Source organism: Linepithema humile, chromosome 5 (genome assembly GCF_040581485.1).
Source record: "Linepithema humile isolate Giens D197 chromosome 5, Lhum_UNIL_v1.0, whole genome shotgun sequence".
Classification (NCBI taxonomy): domain Eukaryota; kingdom Metazoa; phylum Arthropoda; class Insecta; order Hymenoptera; family Formicidae; genus Linepithema; species Linepithema humile.
In genome coordinates, this window is record NC_090132.1 from 24399994 (window position 1) to 24419642 (window position 19649).

The window sequence follows — 19649 nt, forward strand, 5'->3', positions numbered from 1 at the left end:
TGGTGTGTATGTGCATCACGTGAGTGTAGGCTCGAGTGATGGCTCTTAAATCAATATCTACTTGCAATTTTCATGCACGCCGGCTACGGGCGTTTGTGCAATAGGTATTGATAAACATTTCAATGATACGAGTGTTGTCATAAATATTTAGACGAATATGAAATTAAGCTGCAGCGTATGGCGCCGAAGTATGATCTGCTGATTCAAAATGAAAAATAATTACTTAAAATATTTCATGTCTTTTAAATCTGAATACTATAGCGCGTGTGCGTTATATTCATGCTAGAATAGTAAGAATATATGCAAATTTCTGTATAAATATTTCATTGAAACGATTTAGAGGTGCTCTCGCTTGGAGTGAGATTAATATCTTTCTCAATAATTGATGCTTTTTACGACGCCGCCGTGACGGATCACAGTAGAAAGATTGATACGTGTGGTAGAAATATTCGATGTACTTAAGCGCGGGAATATGAGTGCCATCAGCATTGATAACTTGCTGGTACAAAAAATTGGATATTGAAAGCAAGTGAAGTTAAACGAAATGATCTCGTAAAGGATCAATTAAAACTATGAGCCAAAAAGATAAACTCTCTATCCTTCGAAATGGAGAGGCTGCTAACTTGAATAATTTGAATATTTAATGACCAAGTAAAATATATTAAGGAAGTAATTAGATGAAGTAAGATGCAACATGAGCTATATGAATAATTGCTATCTTGTGTAAACGTATATATAGTCACGACCTCGAATGCAACCAACACTTGTTTAAAAGAGCGACGTATCTTCGGACGAGATCTCCGGCCGTTTCGTACCGCGAGACGTGCAATTACGACCGTGCTATACAGTACTCTCGGTCGTCGTGCGGTAGCGCATTCGCAGTTTTCTTAATCACGGCGTCGCGAGCGCGATGATAAGGATGTGTTTACACTTCGTGGCTCGTACGTGGCAATAAAATCCGATGAAACTCGCGCGGCCCCGGTGCGCCTCCGCGAGGGATCGCTTTACCGCTGGCACAACGCGCCGATCAATATTATACCCGCGCGCTCTCCATTCTTCCGATGGAATAATAATGGTAATTAGAAATGCTAACGATACCGGCGCGATATGTTGTTATACGAACTATTGATACGCAAAATACCTTCGTTTCTACATCCTGATTACTCTCGAGCACTCGAGAGACAGTGGCTTAGATGTTTAGAAAATATTTATAATCTTTATCCATATAAAAATATCGGTTATTTGTTATCGCGGTATATAATATAGAAATACAATCTGTGCTCTCCCGTTGAATATATAATATTATATTTATACTATATTTATACCAATATCTATTTTCCATTTTATGTCGCGTTTCTAAATTTATTATTTATTAAGCGCCAATTTTTAATGCAAATGTAGAGTTATATTTTTAAATTTATATGCAATATTTATATATAATAGAATTTTCTTTTGATACTTTGATTATATCGTCTCGATTGCAAGCACAGTAAATAATCTCATCTTTCACAATGACGATCGCGCGATCGATTGACATAATTATGCGGGCTCGTCACGTATTTTCGGCGTCGATCGCGTGATTATTTACAGCCGTGTAGAAATTTATTGCGTTAATTCGAGCGGATCGCGGGAATTATCGGTAGACACGTAACATCGCTGTTTCTGATCCCGTTGTATCGCCGTTTATTCAATATTCGCGGGAGGTAATACGTCCTCCAGAGTAGGTGAATTAACAGTGCTCGCGCGCGCGCGCGAGTCCCGTTTTTTTTGCACAAAAATCACTCTTTTTTACCGTGCACGCGAGAGCGATACGCTTTTTCAATGTTCTACAAATATCACGCCGTTATCGGGATTATGACCAATGCAATATTGCAGTAACGGGATTACGAGTAATGCGATGTAGCTATTTGCAATAGATACCGTTTTTGCGATGCACGAATATCCGATACGCGTGTAAAGTGGATTAAATTTGGAAGTAACTCTCGCGTTTCTTGTTAGACGATGCGTATTCATACAACACTTTTTCGCGCTCAACGCGTATTCGAAACACGGCCACCGTTTAACAATGCAGCTGTACCAATATTTTGTGGACCGGCGCCTTTGTTTTAAGCGCAATATTTTTCGATCTCGTGCAAATATTGAGATTTACTTTCTCGAAACAATCTCAAAAATATTTTCCAAATCCTGTTTATTCTTTAGGTAACTTATAGTACGTAGCGGTTGCGAATGTGGTGCATACGTGCATTTGCAAATTTATTTTGACGCTGCAGAAAGTCGACTGACGAGATTCAGCCGCTTTGCAGATTCGGGGATATTTAATACGCCGACTTCCAGTTAACTCGACTCGACGTGGTTTCGGTTGTCACAACGCGGCGACAGTTAAACACGATGACATTGAGCACTTTTTCCTGGTACATACAGATCGGAGAATCGTTCCAGCGCAAACTGTAACGTAAAATTCGAATAGAAGTCACAGCCAGAGATGAGAGATAAAAAGTTAACATCGCCGAAACTGAACTGCAAATTACCAGCGCGCGATTGTTCCACCCTTTTACGATCGTTGTAACATTCATGCCCATAATTTTGCAAACGCGTTCGGAAGAGGAGAGAAGAGAAGGGATGAGAAGGGGGAGGTTTGAGTTTTGCAATATTATATCTAAATTACACGCATCGTTTGTCAGGATTATATTGAAATTCGTATAATTTTAATAGCTACTGTTGGCAAATGGTGTTTTTGCCGTTGCGAATGAAAGGTTCGATAATTGTCCGACTCTTTTATTTCCGGTATCGCGGACAACGAGTAAAGCCGCGCGTTAAAAAGATACCGGGGAGCGTGGGGGGAGCGAGGGTGTGTGTCTACGTCGCTGAATCTCGACAAAGTTACACGCCCTCGGGGGTTGACGCCATTGACCCAACTTCGGGAACCCTCCTTTTCATTAGTCCTTTCTCGACAACGTTCCCGTCTCATCCGCCTCTCTCCGGTACCGCCTCTCTCCGGGACCACCATATAGGCAGCCTATTTACTGATCGATTCGATACCGAGTAAAACATACAAATACTTTTCTGGCGCGCACGTATTTCCGCGCTTTTTGCGCTATAGAGATATTAATAACTAACGAAATTCGAACCCAGCAAAGCACAGCCCCGCGCTTAATTAAGCGTATTACAATATATCGTTTCGTACACGTAAATTACGAAAAATCGTACGTTTTTGTACGCGGATTCCGGAAACTAATTATTATGACGCACGAGTGATTAAACGGCGCACGAGTGTTCGTTTCGGGTATTTTTCTTCTTGTTAATCCGCACAGTGAGGTCTTTTTTAGAGTACGTAATTCTACTGCAAACGATCGAGACTTCGTAATTCGAGGTCCGACGACATTTTCCACTCCACGAGCGCGAAATCAGCGAAATACCGTGAAGTACGCTCGGTCCGCGATACGACGAAATATTTCACGGCTTTTTCTTTTGTTCGCCAGCCAGCGCGGCGGATGGAGACGGCGGCGGTGCGCCATGAAAAAGGATTCCCTGAGAAAGCCTCACACGGATGAAAGTGCCACCCTCCGTCTCTTATTGAGGTCTCCTATGCAGCCATCGCTTACTAGCCGGACTACGCTGCTACGCGAACGTACGCGAAACGTTATTGCTTGCGACTTAGCGCTATGTTGCAACGCTGCCTTGACACGAGACTGAAAAATTCTGTCTCACAATCAGATGAAAGATGCCGCTTAGATTTCATGACACGTGTAGTTTTGCGTTATTTTGAATTTTAAATTTCTCAGATTTAAATTTGAAATTATTAAAACCTTTTGAATATATACGCTATATGCATCTCTGATATGCATATTTTAAATTGATAATAATTTTGTCATTTCTCATATTTATACTACATATTCATCGATTCACAATGCGAACATCCGAGCTAACCGCAAGGGATTTCGATCATGCTATCTTCCTCTCGCGCACAGGCCAGCGCGCAGCACGGCGCGTGCGTGCGTGAGCGCGTGTAATCGTGATTTCATCGAGTCACGTCGCGTTACGTGATTTCGTCGGCTACGGATATCTCCGTTCCGTGTGGCGGCGGCGCGGAAGAACTGCTCGAGAGATCCGAATAAAGACCAATTCACACTTCACGTTAAGTCGACGTCGCGCCGACGTGCGTAAGCGAAACACGCCAGCTCGTATTTATTTTTCGGCGTTGAATGTGCAACAAGCCGCGAATATCTTGTGATCTTTTTTCGATGTATGATTGTCCGTAAATTATTATTGATTTTGATTGACGTTTACCTTGATGCAATTCGTGCATAACTTATACACTGTGATCAAACTAATAATTAAGTAGTTTAGTTCATTAGTTTAATTACATTACGGTAGTTTGATAATAATTAGCACTGCTAATGATAAAATAAAATTGAAGTAAATAAAAATTAAAACTTGAGAATACTAAGAAAGAACATTATTTAAATGATATTTAATTCGACAATTAATTCGACAATACTTTTATTTTAATTTAAAGTCTTTTTTCACTGCGATAGAATATATATTTATGTATAATAAGCTTCTATAAGATATTCAATTTATAGATTTTTTCGTTGCGTGTTCGCACATTACTTATGCAAACGCTGACGTGCGTTTTTATGCCCGACGGGATAAAGGCAACACTTTTTTCCGTTCATCCACGTCTAAATCACCGGGCGCCAAAAAAAGTGGGCTCAGTTCGTCGCACGCGTCGGCATCCGCTCACGCTCGCTCTCGCACGCGTGTAATCGTAATTTTCATCGTGTCACGTTATTGCAACATTACATGAGCCACCGCTGTCGCACTCATGCCGTCATCGTCTTCGGACACCTCCGGCCCGCATAACCGGTGTACATAATCGATATCACCATACCGAAATGCCTTATAACACGAGTTATTGATTCGCAACTCCGCCTCTGCATGCCGGCGTGTACGCGCATAACGCGGCCATAATAAACTACCGTGTAAACGCCGTCGTCGTCGTCGTTGCGTGTAAGTTTGGTTAAATTACAGTGAAAGAGAACCGATGTTGGAAAAAAAAGGAATCCGTTTAATCCATCGGCAGACAGAACGAACCATCTCTCTTCGCGCGATCGGCCTTGAGTCCTCGGGGTGTTTGACGACAAGAATACAACACAAAGTCTCGATTATCCGACAACGCCAGGCAGCTCACGAGCAGCATATTCTTTCCCCGTAATGCAATTATACCGTCACGAAATGGGAATGTACGGTAAACTAGTTTTGCGAAACGAAGCGCCACACGGCGCAGCATTGTGCTTCTATCCGCTTCGCAAGCCCCCCGCTGTGAAAACATGACCGAGATTGTGCGGCAGAATTAGGATAAATACTTAATTTATGGCTATTTTCAATTCCGACTGACATTGTTCGAGCTAACAAAATCTTTCGATAATACGGCAAATCATGATTATATTTACTCACGTACGAATAATAACGATAATATTTTTAAAGATAATAGTAAAGTAATATTAAAAGAACAGTTAAAGTTCTATTTTTTCACGTTTTTTATCGTGCACAACCGTATCATTCTTTTTTAATCGATCTCACGTCTCGGATTTCATCGCGAAAAGATACATTAACTTATTTAACTACCGTAAATCACTACGCGTCGCATTACCACAAACAGTTTGAATTAATCGGTATGAAGATCGATTTCTGGTTGCGTGTGCTTGATCGCCTTTGTGGGTGACGTGGGTGGCATACGTATTTACTTCCGACTAACGCAAATATTATGACACGAATTGCGTAACACGAAGACGTTAGGCAATCGAGTAATGCACGCGATTGAAGTGCGCAGAATATACCCGAGATATACACGGATGAGAAACGTCGACTGGCATAATATAGCGCGTGGTTGCCAATCGAGACATCACGAGAAGTGGGTGTAAAAATTCGCGCGCGCTCAGATAAGTGCCATAACGATCTTACGACGCTTTCGTCGCGCGCGTGTCCGCAAGTAGGAAGCGATACGGCATCGCTGAAGATCTCTCCGAACGATATACACGGAAGTGCGGTTATAATATTAATTTTACGTAGCGATTAAATTACACGCGTCATAAAACTCTGGCACTGATTCTAGCTGTAAAGGCGAGCGACTGCGAAAATGTGAAAGTTAACGCACTGGGTGCTCCGGAAATATCGTCGTGCCGTTCTAGTTCGTTAACGAATTGTTTAGCCAATTCGAAGACGATTTTTACACAGTGGAGTAATCGTGGCGTTGTTAGCATTTCTTAATTGTAAGCGATCTTTCAAAGATAAAATGTATATATATTTTTTTTCCAAGAAACCAAGCTCCCCAAAATAGTTGAAATATATTGGGACTTTTTTATTTGAATATCATGAGCACATCACTTTTGCTTCTCAAGCGTATTTGTTAATTTCCGTAAGATCTCTCCGGGGATATTAGGACGCAGTAGTCTAATAGTCTAATAACTAGGTAAAGCTCACAATGAGTATTGCGTATTCCTTACGCGGAACGAGCGGCACAGTGGAAACAGCCTTGCGGCTCTACTTTCTATTGCGTCACGGAGAAGGATGAGGCCTTCGCATGCCGGCACATTTTGACGTTTCGTTTCTGCTGCGTATTATTTCTCTGGCGAGGACGAGACGAGACGAGGCAAGCCAAGACGTTCGTTTTGAGGAATCCTGCTGCAAAAGGATTCCGGCGTAATCGCCGAGATTAACTCTTTCAGAGGCGCCCGGTGTCGACATGTGTATGATACTGGCAAGCTAATTTCTTGGAGTAACGCACGAAATGAAACTGCATTTTAAACAGGCAGCTCCTCGCTTCACGGTATTTTGAAGTATCGCGTTACTGCAGATCATTAAAAAAGTATATATTTCTGAAGTGCAGATCATCATTATAAATATTGGTGAAGTTAATTGAGAAACAGGCAGAGGATCAAATAAACCTAAAGCTTAATTTCAAATTTGAGAGAGAAAGAAAAACCCATAGTTTAAATTTCTGTTAAATCTTTGATATCTATCATCCATTCTATTACTGTTTTTATATTAATCAAAATATTATGATATTTCTTCAAACAATTTATATATATATATACACATTCAAGGTTTACTGATTTATATTGAGAAGGATATTTAGCGAAAATTTAGCGAATAATCTATGGATAGATAGCCAACATATGTCTGGAATTTTTTTAAAGGATAAATTTCCAAGGATAAATTTTATGACGCAACTCAACGATCTCCTCTTCGCAATATTGCAAATTTCATCGAGAGCCTAGAAATATTTTATCTGTAAATAGCACATTGCCACTTTACGACATGCTTCGCTTCTCATTCAACGTATAATGCCGACCAACTTCAACCGGTTACATGCTAACAATTAAATCTGTTAACCCGTAAACCGTTAGGGAATATGAGCACGATGTAGTCTTCGAGCGGCAGCACGAGGAATTCTACCCTCGAATGCTCGAACGAGAGAATCGCGTTCTAGAGGTATCGTGCTCTCGCACCTGAACCTGTTCTGCCGCTGTTGGTGCTCCCTTCCCTTACCTCATCCCCGCTTCTCTCCTACTCTAAGCCCGTCGCTCGCTTTTACATTTTTTTCATCAAAAACGTTTTCGCCGGCTAGAGAGCGCGCGCATGGCTTTTACGCGCAGCGCGCCCAGCGCATTTCACATCCCTGCGGCAACGATGAAAATTCATCGCGTAGACTTACATAAATATTTCCATTATGGTTCTTTTCACTCTTTTATTTTTTACCTTTATTTCCCTCCCTCTCTTTCTCTCTCTTTCTCTCTCTCTCTCTCTCTCTCTCTCTCTCTCTCTCTCTCTGTTTCTCTCTTTTTCCCTCGCTTTTCCCGGATCCATTTCTCGTCCTCTCTTCGTTCGCTTTGCCCACGTTGCGGTAGATACTCTTCGACTATCGGTTACGTCGCTTTTAATTAATGTTGTCGCGCGTCGTTCGGAGCGATTTATTCCAAGTTGAAATTAACGATTGGACAATCGTGGTCTCGTACCGCGAGGAGAGAGAGAGAGAGAGATAAAAGGGGAGAGAGAAGGAGGAAGAGTGGAAAAGAGGAAAACAGGAAGGTTATATGAGATCCACTGATTGTGAAACCGCATTATTGATGAGATAGTTTATTCGTAGCGATAGAATAAATATGCAATCCGCGGCTGTTGTGATACGCATGCCACAAAATCGCGTATCTCTTCGCGGTGCCCCGACATTCATTAAACGGACTTCGCGCGCGTATTGTATTTTGTATCATCGAAATGCGCGACGAAAATTCGATAATGATAGTAGTAATAGCGATTGCAATTGAACGAGAGAGAATGAGTTTGAATTAATTGCGCGACTTAAATCGACAGTAAACAAGCGCAAAGAAATCAAGTAATTGCTTAAGAATTCAAGTAAAGTTCAATTTTAATTGCATCAAGAAACATCTTCACTTTCGCGGAAGAAGATCGCAGTGTTCACGGACCGAATCAATATGAAAATTTATTTTGTTATTTTTACGATCGATTCCGTCGATTATTTCATTATCATTGTGCCGAGTGTGGCGGATTGCTCGCGTGAACAAGACTAACTATCACTATGCATGTGATACATATGATTTCCAGGTAAAACCGATGTGAATGAACTCCCGTGGGTCCTTGAGACGAGAGCGAGTTGGAGTCGAAACGATGCAGTGTTAGAGAGCCAATGCATTGCGTCCTTGATTCGCTTCAATTAGGCCAATGCCTCGTTGCGTATCAACACGCTCGCGATCGAAGAATTGCCGCTCACTCCTCTTCTCCGGCGAATATTCAATTCGTTTCGTTCGCGGTCGCTTAACCCTTAACCGGCCGGTGAGGCGCGACCGGTATGATCTCATCGTTTAAAACGAGTCGCGAGCGCGAGATCGCGAATGTAAGGCTCCTCTTATCCGTTTATCTGTTTTCGCCCGATTTGTAACAATTGAATCGCGCACGACTCGTTGCAATTTGCTGCTTAGGAATGTTAACGATGTTTCAACACTAATCAAAATACTAATATCTTGTTTCAATATTAAACATTTTGGTCATTCTACTTCGAACCGCGTTCTATGTATAAAGAGCTTTCACTTTTTTAAAATATCTTGAATCTATTTTTTAAAAATATTTTAATGTTTTAAGAAAATGATAAATTTGTTTCATCTTGTTTACGCGACAATCTCTTATAAATTTTGTATTCAATTGTTAAATTAACAAAGATCTTTTTACTGTGTAAAATAATTCTTGAATATTTGCATATTTTGATAAAACATACTTTAACATTAATATTAATTTACTTATCGTTGCAAAATTTTTTTCTTTGATTTCCGCAAAGTACTAATACTTTTGAAAAAAAGTACAGAAAAATATTGACTCTTGTGATATTCGACAATGAGTATTGCTGGATCAAATCAAAATATCTATTGTATTTTACAAAGTAAATAAGATATTAAGAATGTCTGTTGTCTAAAAATAAAGCGTATCACATTTAATTTTTTATGCTCAGAATACTTCTGTGCGTTGATAGTCATATAAATTATTTATATTTATCACAATAGTTGAGTAGAAAAAAGTAAACGCAGTAATAAATAAAAATATAATGTTTGTCAAGTATAAATATAAATAAATATAAAATTTGCGTGCAATGTTATAAAAATTTACGCGTAAATAATTATTTACTCACATAAATATTATATTTTATTAATATTTATATTTGATTAAAACATTGTATGTTTATTTATAATTGCATTTGCTTTCTTTCTCAAATTATTATAATAAAATAAATTATATTAAGAATAATTCAGTTAATAGAATCCTAAAATTCTTAATCAAAATAGCTGGCGCTTGAAGCGCAAAGGATTAAAACAGATTTAATGATATTATGTTATGATTCTTTTACGCCAGTTACGCCAGTTACGACATCACGATTCGAAGAGTATCTGGCGATATGTTTAAAGTACTCGACGAAACAAGAGATAACGTCTACTAACAAGGAGCATTAGCATTTCCTATTTACTGCAAGTGTTAATCCTATTCATAACATTATGCGATAGCGCTTTATCATCTGGTCGCGATAAATAAATTCTCTCCTGGACTTTCTCCAGCTTAAGCACATTCTCGAGACAGCGATTATTTTGTAACTATCTTTTCAGCTAATACTGTATACGACTCAATAACCAATCCGTTCGTGTTGCCATTTTAAAAATAAATACCACATAAATAATCACGAACGCGTTCGACGAGTTCCGCTTTCGCGACATCGATACGCGGCTTCGTTTGCACGATGAGCTAAATATAGGGCATCCTAGAACGATCGGATGTCCTTTTAATCACAGTTTCTTTCATTTTCTTTTTTAGCGAAAATGTCAAAGAAGATTATTATTTACTGCGCGCTTCTGATTTTCAATATTGCAAATTTTGATAATTAAGCTTTAAATTAAAATTTTATTGAAGTTTTATTTATAGAGAAACTTCTTACTTTTAATTGTCTTCAATTATTCAAAACTTATAAACGCCTGAAGGAAAAATCGATTTCGAATAGTCCAAAGAATGGAGAGAACATAGAACAATTTTACGATGCCCTGTATAGTCGAATACATTTTTCGCTCATTCGTGTAGTACTACTGCGTGCAGTATTACAGCACTTCGCGCGTCGTTAAAATCACAGAGAAAATATCATTTTCCGCCGGAGAACGCAGTCTGCCACGTCCGCGCGCGCGCATTTTCCGTGGTTTTCCGCTCCTTTTTTCATTTTAAACTATCCTTTTGATACGAACTTCGGCAATCCGGCTGTTGAAAGTTCCAGGACCATTTATCAGGACGCTTTTCTTGTTTTTTCTCTCTCTTTTTTTTACGGTTACTCGCGCGATCGTCCGCGTAGCATCTTTTTTTTTTTTACGTAATGCTCGGTCAAAAGCGAAGTAACGTGAAAGTAGCTTGGAAAATAAATATTCCGTCCGCATGGGGGGATTATGCGAGGCTGCGAGTCACGTATAAAGTCGACGGCCCCGATGAAATCTCGGGAGAAATGGTAAAACTGTTCTCATATCGCGAGACTCCTTACGGTTGTGCGAAAATTTACAAGAGATGACGTTAATTGTCCAGCACGTACCTCGCGCACATGTAAATTATGCGTAAATATGTAAATATTTATAAGCAGATATGCTCTTAAAACATTAATTTTAAATTCATAAATAATTTCTAAAAAATCGCCTAACATAGCTAATTTTGGAGATAAGAGATGTTAAAATACAGAATTAATAGTAATTAGCAACCGGTTCTTATCAAATAAATGAAGAAATAGTGAACGATATATTAATTATGAGATAGGGTAGATTATATTAGGTTAGTCTAACTGTATTCGTCGAACTTGTATCGAAACGAGAATCAAAATCGAACGTTTTGCACAGTTATTTGCAAACTGTATAAGTGTGAGATTGTAAAAAGAGAATAAAATATAATATTTAACACTCACCATTCCTGCAACCGGATATATATCGCAGCATCCAGCGTGCGAAGAAAATCAGGATTCACCGCTGTCTAACCTCAGTAGCTGACGACCGCAGCATGCATCCTTGATCCTCAGCCTGAGTACACATCTAGTTTCTTTAACATTTTACACAACACACACAACCGACGCGACGGCAATTACGAAAACATAACCACAAATTCAATGTAAATCTTTTGCACAATCATTCTTGCGCGCTTTCATTACGACAGTATGATCACTCTCGGATACTGTACACGTTCGATACCGTAAACTTGCCGCAATACGAAAAACAACACTAATAACAATAAGTCAGCTTGCGCGACAAATCAAATACGGCAGGTGATCTAGCGCAAGCAATCAAAACGACGCGACGAAAACGACGGTTGGCCGGTGACGGCCGGTTGACGGTGCTCAAATCTTGGTTATCGCGATTCAAAGGCTTTGACAATTTTAAAATACATAGAATTAGATTTTGGTGCTCAGCCCTTGTCGCGAAATAACCACCTTTAACCCTAACGAATGGTCAAACCTTCAAGAGTAAAGTAGTCTAAAAAATCAACATAGAAAATCGTTTTTGACCTTAAAATATTCTCTGATTTTAGTGCGTACAGAATATACTCGCGCAAGTCAGTTCGCGTTATTAGTACTTGCGCGTTCCGCGTAACGCGTGAACTTGGCGCGAGACACGACCGTGTCTCTTGATGTTGCGTGTTATTTTTCATATTTCGCAGTTTATGCATATGTACCGTATCCGGGAGTGATCGGGAGTGAGTAGAATATTGTATATCGTATTTCAGCATATGAAAGTTCGCGTTCTGGAGTGAAAGAGTACGAGAATGATTGTGCGAAAAATCCGTGCCGAAATTGAGGTTATATTGTCGTAACATCGTCGTAATGTCATCGCGTCGGTCATATGTGCTTGTGAAATGTGAAGAAATTTTAACGTGGATTCGGATGATCGGAGATCGAGAGAGTATATGATGCAGTAGCCGGCTGCTGAAGTTAGACAACGGTGGATCCTGATTTTCTTGGCGCACTGGATGCTGCAGTAGACGGCCGGTTGCAGCTGCGTATGGTGAGTGTTAAGATATTAAGTTTCATTTTTTTTCAGACACACTTTAAATTTTTTATATTTGAAAGGTTTGGCTGAATTTTGATGGTATTTTTGATCATTTTTATGCGTCACTATTTTATGATGATTAGCAAATACTATTACAAAATTCTAGAAATAATATACCATTAAATTTAATGGAAAAATATGTATTACCACAAAATCATTACAATGTTCAAAAAACAAGTATATGCTTTCTTAAAACATTTGTTGCTTTAAGAGTATAACTTACGACTTCAGAAATTACTTGTATTTATTATTAATTAACAAATATTAATATTAAATTTGAAAATTGTTAAGATTCTTAAGAGACTTTTAAAAGAAACTTACAAACACGAAACGAATCAGCGAAACCATTGATAACCAATCCATTACTCGTTTGCATACGCATAATTTTAAGGCGCGTAAAGAGATGGATGTTTCGTCGGGAAGACAATAATACTACGTCGCATCGTTGATTCGTTACATCGTAAATATGTTATTTAAATTTGCGGCGAGCAAGAGAACGAGAAGCGTCGGTTTCTCGCGACTCGTCACGTGCATTTAAAAAATGAATGCCTTTTAATCGTCGCGCAAAACATCCTACACGTCTGACGAGAGTTCTCTCGCTCTCGGTAGTCGCATCAGCGCAATCGCTGCGATGCGTGCTCGCGTCTCTGTGTATGTCCAGCCGATATGCCAGTTCGTGAGCGAGTATGCGTACACGGTTCATGTACCGGTGCAGGTAAGTTCACCTTTGAAGCGAGCAGGTATATGCAATATGCATTCGCGAACCTGGCGCCGTGAAAGTGCAGGTGCGTACATACTGCACGAGAAACCCAATTCCGAAAGAGAGTTGACCAACGAGACGTGATTTTCTCATAAAAGGCACGAGAGACGTTTTTTGACAAAGCCACGACCTTTGACTGCATAAATTTTTTTGCTAACTAATTCATTAATTTGCTTTGGACTTTTCCGATTTTAAAGTAATATATGTGGAGAAAAATTATAAAGAATAAATCTATTAGTAATTGAAATATAAATTATTATGCAGGTTTTTCCAAGGAAATATAATTACATTTATCGAGATATTATACACCATGTTTAAATCTGAGAAAAACTTCGCTTCTTTTCTCAGAAATTCAATATAATTTAACACTCATTCCTTTACACGCATTCCATCTCTCGCGTATCTTAACTTTTTATCATGCTTTTGAATAAACATGGAATATAGTTATAGTACAGATCGATATAATGAAAATTTGATAGATTCTATAATAAAACCTTTGAATTGATTTTATTGATCGAATTTGTACGATGATATATAATAACGCGCGCGCAGTTTTAGCTGTGAGCTTTGTTGTTAAATTTAATAGCGTGATTTCTTGCCCGTATAATTTGACGCGATGCAATGGTAATGCAGCCTGGCCAAAATCGATACGCGCATCAGCTATATATCTATACATATCGCGGTGCATTCTGGCGAGGCTGTGTGCAGTCGGTTCCTCTCCCGTACTACACGCAGGCGTTTATGTCTACACGGAATAAACTTTATTACAGTTACTGACTTGTTCGTAAGCAGCAAGCTTCCTTAACGGTCTCGTGGCTTTTTACATACGAGCGACCCTTTGTAACTTACGGAAATGTTTCTCCTCGCTCGACTTTTGTTCTCTCGGTAACTCGATATTGATAACTCAGGATTTATTTCGTACTCGCGAAGAAATGGTTTGCCGGAGAAACCGACAACTCTGTATGAATCACGTTAAACTGTTTCATTAACTTTGCCACATTCGGCATTGCAAAGACCGGATGTGCATTTTAATCCCATTATAGATAACAGAGGCTAAATTTCGGCCGTTTTCCACCGAATGAAGCCGCGAGCGAAAAACATGCGATATTTTTGTAGAATCCTCTTACCTTTTCGTCGTCGGGACGCTACAAGCGGCAATTTTGCTTTTGTCAAACGAAACATACGAAAACGTTTTAAAATTGTTTCTGGTAAATGATAACCGCGTTATTTCGGTGGATCAATAATAATTCGCTGCTTCCTCGTAATTACAATCGCGATTGTGTGTACTAACAAACATAACTTATAATTATTCACATTTTCATTGGTTTTGCGTGTAACCTATTATTTCAAACGTAATTTTATAAACCGCGGCTTATCCTGACTGGATAAACAATAATTTTATTACATCTGACGAGGAATGATATCGCATTATTTACCGGGAAATGATTAAAAGCGCATACATAAGAGATTGAAGTATAGAAAATAGAAATAGAAATAATATATAAATTTTAAGATTGACGGTGAGGTTTCTTTTAGATTTAATCGGGTATAATCTTTTAGATTTGTCGTTGATATTGTCTGCTTGTGCTAATGATTGTGATATAAGTATAATTATGTTATACGTTTTGTTTCATAACGTAGTAATCGATTTATATGTATTTCCTGTATTTCCACTGTCACATAAGCTTCTCGCGCGCGCGCGCGCGCGCGTTAATTTTTCCTATACATTAAAGTTTTCAACTTACTTCTCATTCACGTAGCAACTTTGGCATCTAACTGGGGGAAACAAAATTATCCACTACGCGAGTAAAGGTGCCGTGAGTGAAAATAGAGGTCTCACGAACGGTTAGCATTTCATAATTGAAACGTATACTTAAAAATATTAGGGTTTCAAAGTGAAAAGTCCGAGGGTTAAGTAGCGAGCACCTTGCTCACTTATTCGATTAGACCGAACGATACAAACCACGAGGAAACCAGCAGGGGGCCGATTCAAGTAGCACGTGCTTGCTTGTTCCAACAAAAGTAGAGAGGCAGACAGTGTATTTACCGGCAATAGTTACCGGCTCTCGCTTCCTTTGAAGAAGGTAACCTGGTAACTTGCTACTTGACCGCGCTCTCTGCAGGCTTCGCGTGAATCCGCCTAAGAGAGTTATAAAGGATTGGATACGGCCCTGTCGGACAACCGGCCTCTGACGGCCAGGTGGTCCAAGCCGAACACCACGATATCGTTTCTTCTTGCGGACATTTATGCTCGCCGTGCTGCCGGACGAACGAACGGATGGACGTACGGACAGGTGTGAATCGTGGTGTCCGTGGCGCAATGTGCGCACCGACCGACGTGTCGCGCGCGCTCGCAACGAGAATAACGGACGTGCGCCACGTGCGACGACGACGGCGACGAGGGAGAAAAGAGAGGGAAAAAGAAAAAAGAAAATATCAGCGCACAACATAGCTGGAACAAAAGAATCGCGCGCGCACGCGACTTTCTCGACGATTATTGCACTTCTTCGTCAGTTTTCTGATGCAGACGATCGTAATTTCGAAAGTGCATAGTCTTCTTCTCTCCTTTCAGTACAATCGCATGCTTTATGTTCGACATAACGTGCGTGTGCACGCACGATGCGGCGAGTATCCACTGTAACTTTACTCGGCGATGTAGGTCATACTCTAATGTTAGGTGAACCGCTAGACTCCAAACGGCTGCTGAGAGTTTCTCCTTTTTCAATAGTATAATTTATGTGTTTTGGGTAAATAGGGCGTAATTATCGGTAGTAATCGATTATGTGAAGTTAATGTCGCGATAGAATGTATCGCGATACCGGTTTTCTCTCCATACACACGGTATCTCCATTCGACATACTAAAAATAAATGATCGTTCGCCAAGCCTAGGCAGCTTTATTTTTAGTTCTCCACGCAGTGTTCGCGGTTACCGAAGTACAACTTCGATTCAATATACTCAAGCGTAGATTCTATTCGAGTGTTCTCGCGAGTGTACGCTATTTGTGTGCGAAGCTTTCTAGTAGCATACTAATGAGTTCTGAATATAATCTGACAAGTTGTCTTTGATAAAAATTTTTCAAAAAAATTTCTTTGTAACATCGGAAGCTAGGATGAATACACATTATAGGAGAACGATAGAAGCGGTGAGATAGGTTGGAAAGCAAACTAGCGTCGCGCCGCTCAAGTTTTTGTGGAATGAAAATAAAGAATGACGAGGAAAATACTGATGAAAATGCTTAAAGCTATATTGATCGCACGCGACAACGCGTCTCGGTCGGGGCAAAATGACCCATTTTGATCGCCGCTAAATCGATAACGCTAAAATACGTACATAGAATCGGAGAACATTACTGAGTAAGCATTCACTGGCGTTTACGAGCCTGTAAATTGACGCTTGCACGTATAGTGGCACAACGGTTAACCTTCTGTTTTTCTCCATCTGTTGCGCGATTAATTCTTCGGCGGAAATGTATCAGAAGTTAAATTAGCGAAAATGTATATAAAAGCAATTTGATCTGGATACAAAGAGAACTTATGCTCCTGTACAATCACGGATATATAAAGATAGCCGTATCCGGTGTATTGAAAAAAAAGAGAGAATAGAAAGAACGAACTTTAAAATATCCGAAACATGTGATTTTATCTCCAGGAAATTTTAATTACGTATACATACGAATGAAGAGGGATTAAAGGTAGCATCGGTATACGAGAAATAAGGAGAGATGTGAGTATTTGTAGAGGGTTAAAAGCGCGGCAGATTATACGGAACTAACGAATTCACGATGCCATTATTTCGCCGAGGGCGAACGTACTTCGTAAAACTTTACAGGCCTAATCTATCCAGCGCGGCGTTTCTCAACAGGCACACAGCAAATGGAGCAAAAAGAGACGGCGACATTCATGAAAAGCGTCACGTTGATCAAGGTCTAAACGGCGTTCGTTTAATGATCGCGACAAAATTCTCAGTGATATTTACAAAGGGAGGAGGAGAAAGAGGAATCACGAACATGCGGCTGTAAACGCATGTTCCAGATGCGAGTGGCGGACACACTCTTCGAAAAGAAAAGACGAACTCCAGTGTGCAGGCACGAGGCGAGCTCGCAGCTGCGCCCATGCCACACTGTCATATGTAACTCGGCCGACCAGAGTGAGTTTAAATGCAGCCCAATGAAGGGTCCGTTCCTCCCCCAAGAGAGTTTAAGTATTTTTCTGTTTGGCTTTTATCAATAGTACGGTCGGCGACGAACATCGTTTTATAATAGGACAGAAATAGAATGGAAAAGAAACATGCGCATAATATAGACATTTTTTAATTAAACGAGACATCAATTATTCTTTCTTTAAAGGATTGATATATAAAATTGATCGCTAGCAAAAATATACTAATTTAGAAAAAAGTATATTCTACTTTTCGTTCAATGCAAAACTAATATGTAACATCGACGGTGTCATTAAGAATCGTTTTGTCGTGCTACGCCGTGCGTTTCGTCGAGCGAGCGATGTCTATTAACCCGCGTCATACATCTTGTTTTTGACATCATTAATGCGCAACTATCTCGACCGCAATAAATCAGTTTTTCGTCGCGCATCGATGACATCGGCCCGGAATAACGTGCAGTTCTCGTGAATGTGAATTTCGACCTACTCTTCTACGTGATCGACCGTGTCCGCGCGCACGTCCATCGCGCGTCAATTAATAAACATCACGAGTTTCACTCATGAATTATTTCCTTAACCAATATGTTGCGACGTATTAGTCGATCTTAGTGACAAATTCGAAAAAAAATCAACGCTTCCCTTGAAAAAAAAACGATCATTCGTGGTCAGCGTTATATTTTATATCAATATTGACAATATCGGAAAAATGAAATAACGCCGATGTAATAATGCTCTTTAACTTATTGTTGCATCATACTAATTAATTTCGATAATGCAACTCGCATTTCAGCCCTCAAGTGTGTATATATATACATATATCTCTCTTAGCTCTCTCTCTCTCTCTCTCTCTCTCTCTCTATATATATATATATTATATACATTTATTATTTTCAAGAGTATTATAACGTTCAGTTTTTGATTTTGCATGGATCGATGCGGCGCGATTCTTCGAACTTGTCGCTCGAAGGTAAAGGGGTCCTAATGCTCCCAAGGGTTATCCCTTCCTTTTCCCCTGGATTTGAATTTTGAACGGCACGGCATCGCCCTATTGAGCTTCGCGCGCCTTCCGAGAAGAAGGCGCACGAAAGGAAGAAGGAAAATTGCGAAGGTCGTGCGCTCACCCTCGAGCAGGTGCCAGTCGTCATCGAGCGAGGCCAATGCCTGTGCCTGATTGGCCTGTTGTTCCAAGTCGAGCATTCTGCTGGCCTCCTTCTTCGCTCTCCTCCCCTCACCTGGCACCGATATCGTCGCCTCGTCGAGTTCCACGGCGCCCCCCGTCCACTCTCTTCTTTAACTTCTGCTTCACTCCGCTTCGATACTTAATTCGATCGCGTCGAATTCGTTACTAATCAATTGTCGCAGATCGCGCGCGACGTCGATCGCTCGGAGATCGGTTGAAGGAAAATTTCAACAGGTCAGGTTCTCGATACGCGGCGACTTTCCCCGGCGTGAGAGATTAAAACCGCGCGAGCGGGATCCCTTTTGACGCGAGAGAGTAGAGTCTCCGCTCGATCGCGTGTTTCCCCTTCTCGCTTTCCGCTCGCGCTCTCTCCCTCTCTCTTAGATACGTCGGTCTCACTCTCCTCTGTTTACATCGGGTTTTCTTATCGTTTCTCAGCTGGCTCCCTACTCCGCGCTACATCGGCATACGCCAAACCTTTTCTTTCTCTCGAGTTGACTCGCAATGCCGGAAAGGTCAATCCGCCCTCGAGGTCCTTCGAGGACCCGCTCGTTTCCGTTTATGCGCTTACGGCGCGTTTGTTTACGTCGATGCTGTTTAGGATAACCCGCGTGCGTGTTTGTAAGAGAAGTTAAATGTGTATGCGACTACGTTTACATATATCCAAAGAACAGAGACAATAGATAGGAGGAGAGACAGAGAGAGATATAGAATGAGAACCGGGAGGAAAGAGAGAACTGCGGCGTCCGCGAGAGTTGAATGACAGAGAATGGGTCGTGGGAGAAACGGAGAGAGAAAGAGAGAGAGGGAGGCGGGCGGCGCGACGACAGGCATCGCTTACGTGCATTCGCGGCGGTACTCGAACCGCGACTGATTTCCCCTATCACTCCGTACTCAGCTGCCACCCACGATCCTCCTGCCCCGCGC

General features: G+C 40.5%; 2 protein-coding genes across 3 annotated transcripts in view; one reads left to right on the forward strand and one right to left on the reverse strand.

Annotated features, from left to right (window-relative positions):
- Positions 1-19589, reverse strand: part of LOC105675117 (uncharacterized) — a 109603-nt gene extending 90014 nt beyond the window's left edge. The window contains exon 1 of one of the 2 annotated variants that reach the window (XM_012371956.2): positions 18664-19589. In XM_012371956.2, coding sequence (XP_012227379.1) covers positions 18664-18739 — 76 coding nt within the window. In that variant the 5' untranslated portion in view covers positions 18740-19589. Of the gene's footprint in view, positions 1-11488; positions 11888-18663 lie in introns of those variants that run through there. The other variant, XM_012371957.2, reaches the window with a different exon arrangement.
- eag (ether a go-go) overlaps positions 12062-19649 on the forward strand; it is a 123590-nt gene continuing 116002 nt past the window's right edge. Inside the window, exon 1 of the mRNA XM_067354862.1 lies at positions 12062-12578. The gene's annotated coding sequence lies outside the window, so the exon portion shown is untranslated. The remainder of the gene's footprint in view (positions 12579-19649) is intronic.